Here is a 12,500-nt window from a genome sequence, read left to right on the forward strand (position 1 = left end):
TGTTTTTTTTGTTTTGTTTTTTTCTAAAACAATAGTATGGATAAAAGTCTGCAAATATACATCTTTATACTAGGTATGTAACATGAAATTTTTAAATTTATGGAATACTAGATTGTTTTATATCATTAGAAAGGGCTTCAAAACATAGTTGTTCATTAAGCCTCAAACTTTTAGCCAAGAGGCCAGGTGAATAAAAAAAAAGCAATTGCTTTTACTCAGTGTTTTTAGAGTATTGATTGCTCAGCTTAATGTAAATAAAAATTTGAGTAGTTATACTAAAATTTTTATTTATGTAAAGATGAGCAATTACTTAGCGTTTTTGGAGTAAATTCCTCAGCCTTATGTAAATAAAAATTTGAGCGATTTTACTCAATTTTTTTTTATGTAAAGCTGAGCAATTACTCCAAAAATGCTGAGTATAAGCAATTGCTTTTTTTTATTCACCCAGCCTAAGGTATGTCTGTTCATTTTTAAAAACTGTTTGCAACTGTTTATAAACCTTTTTTCTTACCACCTGTCAATATTCATTCAAAAATTTTGATGCTCAAATACCCTACTAGGATGTTCTAGATAGGCAAGCCTTCCCAGGAAACGCGTGCAATTTCCTGGGAAGGCTTGCCCATCTAGAGCATCTGACTTATATGCCCACGCATTAGTATTTTGTTTTAAACTCACCCAGTCACGGCCATTACAAGTTTTATTAAATTAATTGTTGGGGAAAGAGCTGGAAAGCATTGGTCATGGCCGTTTGTAAGTCTTATTACATTAAGCCTTGTGGAAAAAATGAAGAAAAGTAAAACTAACAAAATAGGAAAATAAAATAAATTTAAATAAAAAAAAAGGTAATAATTTAAATAGTTTGTGTATTGTTATTATTTTTGTTTCTTTAGGGTGGTTGTTATTTTCAGCAACAAAATTGGATAAGGCAAAGCAAAAAAAAACAGTTTTAAGTTGACATTAAAAGAATGATTTTCCTTTATTTTGTTTATTTTGCGTCTTAAAAGGGCATTAACAAAAGTTAATTAAATTACTTAAAGTTGGTCCCCCCTCCCTTCCTCCTAATTGGTGCCACCCCAAGCCCCCTCCCCTCACCCCTTCCTTAGGGGACCCTAACTCCAGACCATATACAGACCGCTGATCACCTTTAATAAATAGAATTTAAAAAATTATCTAAAAAGTTACTGCCCTCCTTATTTGTGTCCCTATCTACTATAAATACCAGTTCAAGGAGAGGGCAATCAACCATATCTTTCTTTTTATTAAGGAATGACTTATAATTAGTTGCACCCTTCACATAGGCCAGTAGGCAGATTAGAGGGGCACTGGTTTATAGTAACACATTCAACTGTTGATAATTGAAAAATAGGGTTATTTAAAAATGCTGGCATTTTTGGTGTGAATTTGACAAGTTTATAATGTTTATAGTTTCTAAACTATTGTACTTGGAAGTCTGAAGTTATGTAATCTACATAATGTACATTACAATATTTAAAAATCAGGAAAAATCAGAGATGGTGACCCACAAAGTTTTCTTTAAATTGGTTGAAATATAATGATTTGACCCATAATATTATTGTATAATATTTATATAATATATATTATATAATATTTATATAATATATATTATATAATATTTATATAATATATATTATATAATATATATATAATATTTTAATTTAATTATTACATTTTATTATTAAATTGAAATTTTCTTCTACCTATCATTATAAAAAATAAAGAAGTTACTTGAATATTGTTTCATGCATTGTAAAACGACTTAATCAATTCCTGATACTTATAAAGATAATTTTTAAGCAATTTAACAAAAAAAGGTATAAAGTAAACAGACACAAGGATAGATTTGAGTTGTATTACAACATCTGGTTAGAAAAAGTGCTACAAACAAGCGATGCATGTTTTGAAACAGATAAACTAGACAAGGGCCAAAACTCAGGCTTGGCTTTACCTACTTCTTCTCACAATTTAGGTATGATATTTCATAAAAATTTTAAGTAATAGACTGTTATTTTTTACTATTTAATTGTGTTTTAGCAAATGTTTATACTAAACATAATCATCTGATATTTTAATTTAAATTAGTTGTCTACCGAAGACCACCAGGTGCAAATTCCATACCATTCAACCAAGTTTCTTAAAAAACCAAGATGAGGAGAGCAGAAAAAACAAACATTGCTGTCGATTTTACTCAATTATTTTGAAACTAAAAGAGGAAAAAAGGTTCAGCTAAGTTACATTATCATCTATACTATAGTCATTTTTAATTTATCTTATTTATTAAAAAGAAATTTCCAAAATACTGCAGGTGATAAATTTTCTTAGTGGATTGTATTCATCTCACTCTTCAAATTTACATTTTTACACTTAAGGTTGTGAAACAAATATTAAAATCAAAGAAAGATGGTGCAGTTAATTCCACAACAATGTATACTGGAGAGGAAGCATTACCTTTGATTTTGGACTGCCAACTTAGTGAAGCCAATTACCAAACAATTTGCATTGGAGCAGTTTCTAAAGGAAACAAATTGTATCTAACTTATAATGAAGTAAGGGAAGAAAAAGATTTATGCATACCTCGTTGTGAAATGCAAACTACTGATTATTCAGCCTCAGTTGATTTACAGAGCCTTATTGACCATACTACATACAGGTTGTTAAAAATACTGAATGAATGTGTAAAGGCTTTATACACAAAATAGGATTTGATGGTTCAACTAGCCAATCATTATACAAACAAAGTAAGGAAGATGAGATAAGTATCAGTTATGTTGAGGACCAATCTTTATTTCTATCCTGCATCATTCCAATTAAACTTTATACATATGTTTATAAATTAGAATGCACAATGATTGATGGAATAGTGGCTACTATAGTTTCTCCTTTAAGTAATTCTTTTTAAGTATGTACGATTTGTGGACTGACCCCTTCAAATATGAACAATCTAAATTTTGCTTATTCAAAAATCTCTAATACAGTTTCCACTTATCTTGGATTGAGCACATTACATGCATGGATTTGTTACTTTGAATGCTGTCTTCATATAAGCTATAAAATTGAATTAATAAAGTGACAGGTTAGGGGAAGGATGCTAAAGAAATTGTTATAAAAAAAAGGATTATTGTTCAATAAAAGATGAAAGATTGCTTAGGTTTAATTTTAGATGTACCAAAAAGCTGCGGTTCAGGTACAACAAATGATGGAAACACAGCATGATAAGTATTCCGAAACTATAAGGTGTCTGCTAAAATACTTGGCTTAGATTAAAATGTCATGAAATGTTTCTACATAATTCTTTGTGTGTTATTTTGCAAATATCAAATAAATGCTGATGAACTTAAAAATATATACCAAAAAAATAACAGAGCTCTACGTTTCTCTGTACCCATGGTTCCCAATGCCTAAAATTGTACATAAAATTCTAATTCATAGTTCTTAAGTTGTAAGCGATAAATCATTACCAGTAGGTCTTCTTTCTATGGAAGCTCAGGAATGTTGAAATAAAGACATTAAAAATTATAGAGAACACTAAATGAGAAAATATTCAAGAAAAGTCACTAATGAAGATGTTATACAAAGATTATTGCACAGTTCAGATCCAGTTATTAGCTCTCTAAGAAGGAGGTTAAGATGTATTAAAATACTTGAAACAAAGATTGTATTAAACTTTTATTGTAACTTTTTTTTAATTTTAAGCTTTGTATATTTTTGCTCTGATTTTTAATATAATATCTAACAAATGATGTCTAACATGTAACAAACATTTTAATTAATTAATGCTCAAATCAATCAAATCTGGGAAAAACTGTTTCTAAAAACAATTGATAGTTGTTTTTAGAAACAGGTTAATGACTAGAGCCACAGATAAAAATTTTAATTTGACAACTTTTAAAACAAAGGAGTTATGATTTTTTTTCCATTTTATGTCGATCTTGCAGGGTTGCCACCAAATCAGGGAAATCAGGGAAATTCAGGGAAATTTAGATACAATCAGGGAAAATCAGGGGGAAATAGTTGATTTAGGAAAAAATCAGGGAAAATCAGGGAACTTTTTAATTTCTCTTTAATGTTTTGAAATGTTTTCTAATAAAAATTTTCCTTTTCCAGCGTACCAGGGTTAATGTTTAATATTTTTAAAGAAAATTAATCACATTGTGTTTACATTTGCTCTTTTTTCAGAATAGTACAAATTTTTAAAATTTTAAATGGCAACAGATTTCAAAGAAGAATGGTTAACTGATCCTTTGTTTGAAAAATGGCTGGTAATAGGCAGAGATGAAAAGTCAGCCAAGTGCAAAATATGCCAAGTTGAATTTAATTTGTCAAATATGGGCAGAAGAGCTGTGATAAGTCACATGGATGGCAAAAAACATGCACAGAAATCAAAACCAGTATCTTGCTTCTTCATGCCTGCACAGTCTACATCTAAAAAGCAAGCAATTCTCATAGTAGATCAATGTGATAAAAGTTGTGCAGAAATCTATTCTGTTTTAAATGCAGTACAAAATAATTTCTCATTGAATTCGTGCAATGAAAATGGCCTACTTTATCAGAAAATGTTCCCTGACAGCAATACTGCTAAATCTTATGAAATGGGTAGAACAAAACTTGGTTATATAATTAATTTTGGTCTTGGGCCTTATTTTCACAGACTTCTAACTGAAAATATAAAGAAATCTCCTTATTATACTGTTTCATTTGATGAAAGCCTGAACGATTCTTTCCAAAATTGTCAATTAGATCTAAATATTTGGTTTTGGAATAGCGATCTAAATCATGTTGAATCCAGATACTTTGACTCTAAATTTTTAGGTCACTCCACAGCAAAAAATTTACTTGAAAGTATTACTACGTCTTTGTCAACGATTAATAGCATAAATCTGACTCAACTAAGTATGGATGGTCCAAATGTGAACTTGTCCCTTCTTAATCTTCTTGAAAAGCAGCGTGATCAACAAGAGCTACCTAAACTTCTTAACGTTGGGACTTGTAACCTTCATGTAATACATGGGGCTTTCAAATCAGGTTTTCAATCTGTTGAATGGAGTATAGGAAAGTTAATGCAAGCATCATACAAACTTTTTCATGATTCTCCAGCTAGAAGAGCTGATTATGTAACTGTTACTGAATGTGAGAGTTTTCCTTATGCATTTTGCTCAACACGCTGGGTTGAAGACCAAAAAGTTGCAGGCAGACTTTGTTTAATTTGGGAGAATGTTAAAAAAATAATCAAGTATTGGGAGACTCTTCCTAAAAGTAAGCAACCAAAATGCAAGAGCTATGACACAGTTTTAGGGGGAACAAAAGATGAGTTAACTGTGACTAAATTGAAGTTTTTTTGTTACATTGCAAGTTTGTTGCAAAAAATCTTACTGAGATATCAAACCGATGCCCCAATGATTCCCTTTCTTTTTGAAGATTTGTTCTCAACTGTTAAAAGTTTAATGGGTTTGATTATAAAACAAGATATCCTTAGCAGCATCGTCAATGGCAGACAACTTCAAAAATTTGATTTCACTAAAAAGGAAAACTTTCTGCCATTAAAATTAATGACAGTTGGATTTGCTGCAGAGCATGACATTATCGAATTGAGGAGAAAGGATGCGTTATCTCAGGATGTCATCAACAGATTCATGAAAGATTGCCGTCTCATTATCATTGGAATCCTGGAAAAAATATTCGAAAGAAGTTTGAATCGATTTTCTTTTCTGGAAGCAACTGGTTGCATCAGTCCAGTGTCAATTCTTTTTAAACAAAAAGCTGATCTTCTTCATCAGATGAAATCTGTACTACATCTAATTCTTTCTTGCTCACATATTACTTCAAATGAATGTGATCAGGCTTTCATACAATTTTCAAAGTTGTTAGAGGAAAGTTCAGCTACTCTTTTACCCGCATTTAAAAATTTTCACACTGGAAATCGTTTAGACAAGTTTTATTTTGAAACCATTAAAGTTGGTGTAGATTACAAAGTTTTATCAAAAGTTTTGATATTTGTTTTTACGTTATGTCATGGGCAAGCATCAATTGAGAGAGGTTTCAGTATTAACAGTAATATGCTCAGCGAAAACATGAAAGAAAAGTCACTTATATCTCGTCGCACTATCAAGGATTTTATGGTATCAAACAAATTAAGTGCTCACGAAATAGAAATAAACAATGAAATGATAAAGGCTGTTCGTAGTGCCTCGTTACAATATAAAAACTATTTGGAGGAAAATAAAAAGTTTCAAGCAAAAGAAAAAGAAAATAGCGTGATAATGCTTTTAGATCAGGAAATATTGGGACTTCAGGAAAAGCAAAAAGTATTGAACGAAGTATGTAAAACATACAATGAGGAATTTATTACATTTACCAAGGAAGCTGGCAAACAGCAGGATATGTCTCAAATGAAACTACTTCTTACAAAAGGTAATGATCGTAAGCGAAAAAGTGAGGAACACGAAAAAGAAATAAAAATGCTTGAAGAGGCTTTAGTAATATTGCATAAGAAAAAAAAAGATCTCAATAACAAATAATTATATTTTTCTAACATAAAATTGTTTAATCTTTATTTCAAACATTTCAGTATTTAACAATATTACTTTTTTAGTTTACTCATTTAGTTTTTGTTAGTCTTTTTTAATTAAATATTATAACTTGTGTTTATTTACTCTTGAATTTTTAATACATTGCTCGTTATTAAAAACATTTCCAATCTTAATTGTTATTTTTTTTTGAATCTCGTTATCTTGTAACCTAAGTCTGACAGATTTTCAATGCCCATTGAACATATCCGTTTTAAATATACCTTGATTAAGCCCTTGGTGGGAGGGCCATAAGATAGGTCACAAAATCTTGATAAGTCAAACATTTTCAAAAACTTGGTGAGCTCAGCCTAATTCGGACATTCTCTTAGTTATTTCTCTAAAACAATTGGAGCATTTTCCTATGTTGGACAAATGGGTATATATATATATATATATATATATATATATATATATATATATATATATATATATATATATATATATATATATATATATATATATATATATATATATATATATATATATATATATATGTATATATCCCTTCATAGTTCAAGTTAACGAGATTCTGCTGTAGTTTTTACATTTTTTTTAAAGAATAATTTTATGTGTTGATTGAAGTATTTGATTATTTATTTTAATTTTGAAACAAATTGATTGGTTCATTACTCATTGGGGGATTATAATATCTGTTAAAAACGCTCTGGGGTTAATGGAGAAGTTTTAATGTTAAGTTTAGGTGTTTGAATGCTGGAAATATCAGGGGGAAATAAGCAAAATTTAAGGGTAAGAATCAGAAAAATTCAGGGAGAAAAAAGCAAAATTTTAGCGAAAAATCAGGGAAGATCAGGGAGAAAAAAGCAAAATTTTAGCGAAAAAATCAGGGAAAATCAGGGAATTTTGTTCTTAAATAACGGTGGCAACCCTGTCTTGGCCCACTATGCATTTATAAGATCAATTTAAATTATAAACTTATGAATAGTGAAATTATTTTGAATTCCGATATAACGTTATTTGACTATTATTATAACGTTATTTGTATAAAACATGTTTTACAACTTTGTAAAGTAGAGGAAGTAAGAGAGTCACAATATTCTGGTGTTATTTTATGACACTGCGTTTTTATTATTGACTCAGATCTGCTAGTAAGGTTTAATTCTGCTTAAAAACTTCTGCTTTCAGTTTTATTCAACAATTTTTAGCAATTTTAAATCAGGTGTATTGCTCTACCATGGACAAGAACATTAATTTCATTTTGTTATAGCCATGTCTTGACAATTTTTGAATGATGCCCTGTTGACAATTTTTGAATGATGTCAAGTTGCCCTGTTGTGCATAAAAATATCAAACTTTATTTTTCAAAACCAATTAAATACATTATTTTCAAAATAGTTTGGGGAATAACAGTCTCAACTTGTTACAAATTGTGCAAACCAGCATGACCATTGGCAGTGATTGCACCCTAAATTATAGTTGCTTGACATTACTTAACAGAAGGTTCAACATTTTGGGGATTGAAGTTAGACAGCTAGGTAATATTAACTTTGTGTACTATAAACTGCTTAACTTGCGCTTTATCTAAAAACATGAAATGTTGCCACATTTTAATAGTTTATTCTTTGTGTTCTTTGCAAAATTTGAGGTGATCACAAATATATTTTAGAGAAGCATTGGTTTAATGCAACTCAGTAGAACCAATGAATAAAGTTTTTTGTAAGGCATCTTCAAACTGTATGATTGAGAACAAAAGATCTTGAAATTTGTATGCCCTTCACAGCCATACAGCATATTGTTGTTAGGTTTTAGAGTGGTATTTCTTGGTCTTTCATAGAATTTTACAAGGTTAATACCATCTGTTGACTTAATCTGATTTCATGAACAGTTGTCAAAGACATGTTTGTGCAGTGTTGAGTCTTACATTGCAAGTTGTTACATATAGCAAGTAGCCATACTCTAAGATAATGATTATGCATAATTTTAATGTATATGGAGCATATAAGGTATTTTCTTATTGGTTGATAACTAATCAATCACTCACAACACATGATTATTAAGTATCATGTTAGCATGCATATTTTGTAATTATAGTTATTGTTTACTTTCATTTGAAGAAAACGTCTTTGTTTGATTGTTTGTGTAAGACATTTCAATATGCTTGGAGGCTGGTTAGAGTCAACATGTACATGAATTCTAGTCAGTTACAAACTTCTCAAGATATTTTATAGAAACACAATTAAATTAAGCTACTCCTGCCAAGCATTTAATTTATCATTAATTCATATAATCACAGTGTATTATTTACATCCGGGTAAAATTGGGTGTTATACATTTATACAGCTGGGTTATTCATTACATCAAGTTAAAACAAAGGCAAAAACCTGCATTTATTATGATAAAAAATATCATTATTACACTTTTTTGCCTTTTTTAAATTAGCTAATTTTTACTTAAACTTATTTGATTTTTTTATTAAATTACTTTATTACCTGAAAAGTTGTATAAATGTAAAATTGTTTCTAAATAAATATAACTATTTATTTAGAAACAATTTTTTTTCAAAGTTTTTTTTTTTTTGTATAAAGTTTTCACATAAATATTATTTTAAAACAGTTTAATAAAAAAAAAAAAAAAAAAGAATAATTTTATTAACTATAAAGTGTGTTTTTAGAGCTTTGGAATTTGTGTGTATTTTTCTTGCTGAAGTATTGCATGGCGAAAGTGATTTGGTAGCAGCAGCAGGTAGTCAAAGTTAATTATTGTATCATATATTCATTTAAATCTTAACTTGATAAAAGCGCAAATATATATTACACAATATTACCAATTTTTATAAAATTTTTACCCACTGTAAACTTTTTATCATTTATTTTCTTCTGCTTATTCTAAATTTGTGAAAATTTTTCATCAACCGTTTCAAAGTTATAAAATTTTTAGCACCAAACAGCAACTTAGCGCCCAAACATTGTACTCTAATAAACATTGTACTCTAATAAACATTGCACTCTAATAAACATTGTACTCTAATAAACATTGCACTCTAATAAACATTGCACTCTAATAAACATTGCACTCTAATAAACATTGCACTCTAATAAACATTGCACTCTAATAAACATTGTACTCTAAAAAACATTGCACTCTAATAAACATTGCACTCTAAAAAATATTGTATTAAAACAACACAATTTTGTGTGTTTCGCAACGCCAAATTTTTGTCATATATGTCTACACAAGATTTTATTTCACAAGGCCTTTTGTAGGAATTTATACACAATCTTGCATTTAATCATATGTAAATTTGCATATATAGCAAGTTATTTCTTATTTATACTCATGTTTCTCATAAAACATGCATATTATACATGGCACAACATTGAACTTAATGACTAATAAAAAGTTGCAATAATTTTTAAATTAAGTTATAAATTATAATAGAGATATGTTTTCGTTTTATTGAAATCTTTGTCAAGAAATAGAGTACAAAAGTTATATTCAATAATTTTATTTTAACATCTGTACCAGATTTACATAATATATACTTTATCCATTTATTTTACATAATTTTAATATGATATATGATATTGATTATGCTATGATGAATATGATATTTTTATAATTTGAATATGATATATGATATTGAATAATATTTTTAAACTTAATGAAAGTTTTGTGCACCTTTTTTACCTTTAAATAGTTTTAGATAAAATTTTTACGTTGGAATTATCATTCATAAACTTTTTAAAAGAATAGAGGAGGAAGGCTTAACTCTAATGAAAATATTCTATATTGCATTCTAAAATTTGTCAGTATCATTTCAAGGCTTTAGGATTTTTTGATGTTTCGCACTGCATACACTACATATGAGAAATCTCTTCAAATAATTTATGTGCTTTAGTAGTAGCAACAGAACCAGATAGTTTATAAAAAAAAAGGTTTTCGAAAAAAAATTAAATTTGAAATAAATTTAATTAAAGGAAAATTAACACAAATAAAAAAAATGAGAGAAAGAATTTTAAACAGTAGCATGTAAAATTGACTTTTATACTTCTTAAAAATTATATACTATTGGTATATTATTTTTTAAAGAAACTAATGAGTAAACAATATTTGCCCATAGTTGACAAGAAACAAACAAACAAGGTAGATGACAAGAAACAAACAAACAAGGTAGTTGACAAGAAACAAACAAACAAGGTAGTTGGCAACAAACAAACAAAAAAGGTAGTTGGCACTTTTGAATGTTTTAAAAACCTCAATAACATTTTCCTGTCATATCCAAAGCATGAATGTACAACTGCCCGAAAATCTTTTAAGCACTGTACTATTAGAATGAACTGAGGTGGGACATCCTGCTCCAAAAAGTCTAGTTTCTCCAATATATGCTTGGAGTTAGCTCCATCCCAGCCAGATCCTAAACACAGTTATTAATTTCTTTAAATAATCAAAAAAAAGGAGCAGATTATTATTCATCTATCTTCAAACAATAAGAATACCCTACCTTGATATCCATGTCTTAAAATAGAATTTCTGGAATACCAAGGTCCAAAGTTTTCCCAAACCTCTAAAAGAAAATCTCCTAATTCATTTACACCACCCATTAAAAGATGAAGTTCTGGTAAATAGATTTGATATTGAATATCTGGATCAACACCAAGATAAATAAACTTAAAAATATTAAAGCATTAAATAATGTTGATTGGTTGATAAAACAATGTTGATTGGTTGATAAAATAATGTTAATTGGTTGATAAAATAATGTTGATTGGTTGATCAAATAATGTTGATTGTTATTTAGCGTATACCTTTTAGGAATAACATTATTATAGTATTTCATTTCTTTCATGTTTGTACCGTTTTTCTAAAAATCAAAGTATTGCTGATCTGTAATTATTAAATATGTTAATATCTAAATAAATCCCTCTCTCGTTTTATATAAACTATGAAATATATATTATTATCAAGGCTTCTAAATGCTCCAGCATTTACTTCTATTTCACATTTCTATAGTACATGCACGCATATTACATCCACTATGAGAGCTAATTCCTAAAACAATGTTAGCTAACTTCAGTTCAAATGCTAAAAGTACTTTTTTGGACCAACTGAAATAGTTAATTAAGAATTTATTGAAAAAAAAAAATATTTCTTATAGTTATGTTATTTTTGTCAATTTTTTAGTTTTGTTAAAATTTACTATCAAATCTATACAATAAAAAAAGTCATATTTAAATAACCTGCAAAGAAAGTTCTAATAGCTCAATAATTTTTCTGACATTGTTGTAATTTTCTGGCATAGTTGCTATAATTACCAAAAAAAAAACTTTTTGAACACCATAATCTAGATATAGATTTTTGAAAGTGGGTGTCTCTTTTTCATCAATATGAAAGACATTAACACATATCTTCATAAACCCACCTCCAGAATCATGGACACTTGCATTAAAGTCTTATAAAAATCAAGTCCTCTCTTACTAATTATCAATTTAATAAAATCAGATGTGTCTTTCACTATAACAACATTTCTCTTAATCATAATTGGTCTCCATATTTTTTGTAGTTCTTTCAATCTTCCAAATAGATTGTTCTCAAAACTGCGTTGTCCCGCGTCTCTTAACTTGGAGCAAAATAGTTTTGTTCCATTATTGCTCAGATCAATTGCAAATTGTTATTCCATAATAGTTTCAAGAGATACAGATGTTATGGTTCTGCAATGAGTTTTATTATCTGATACACCAACTTGAACTGTAAGTTTGTTTCCACCAGTTGAAAGCATCATTTTCTGTCCACTTAGAATATTTTCCTTTTCCATTTTATGTTTAAGAATATGAACTACCATTTTTTCTGCACGATTCAGGTCCCCATTACCTCTGAATGCATGGTTAACTAGGTTTTTAACTTTTTCCTTTTTTCTGCATGGATTAATTTATTCCTTGCCTTAAATTAGAATAAGTTTCA

General features: G+C 28.6%; 1 protein-coding gene across 3 annotated transcripts in view; it reads left to right on the forward strand.

The window, feature by feature from the left end:
• LOC100201998 (pleckstrin homology domain-containing family A member 8) overlaps positions 1–12,500 on the forward strand; it is a 69,353-nt gene that overhangs the window by 43,880 nt on the left and 12,973 nt on the right. For all 3 annotated transcript variants that reach the window (XM_065799889.1, XM_065799888.1, XM_065799890.1), the window contains exon 13: positions 9,214–9,284. In XM_065799889.1, the coding sequence (XP_065655961.1) occupies positions 9,214–9,284 (71 nt within the window). The remainder of the gene's footprint in view (positions 1–9,213; positions 9,285–12,500) is intronic.

This window comes from Hydra vulgaris, chromosome 06, assembly GCF_038396675.1.
Source record: "Hydra vulgaris chromosome 06, alternate assembly HydraT2T_AEP".
Classification (NCBI taxonomy): domain Eukaryota; kingdom Metazoa; phylum Cnidaria; class Hydrozoa; order Anthoathecata; family Hydridae; genus Hydra; species Hydra vulgaris.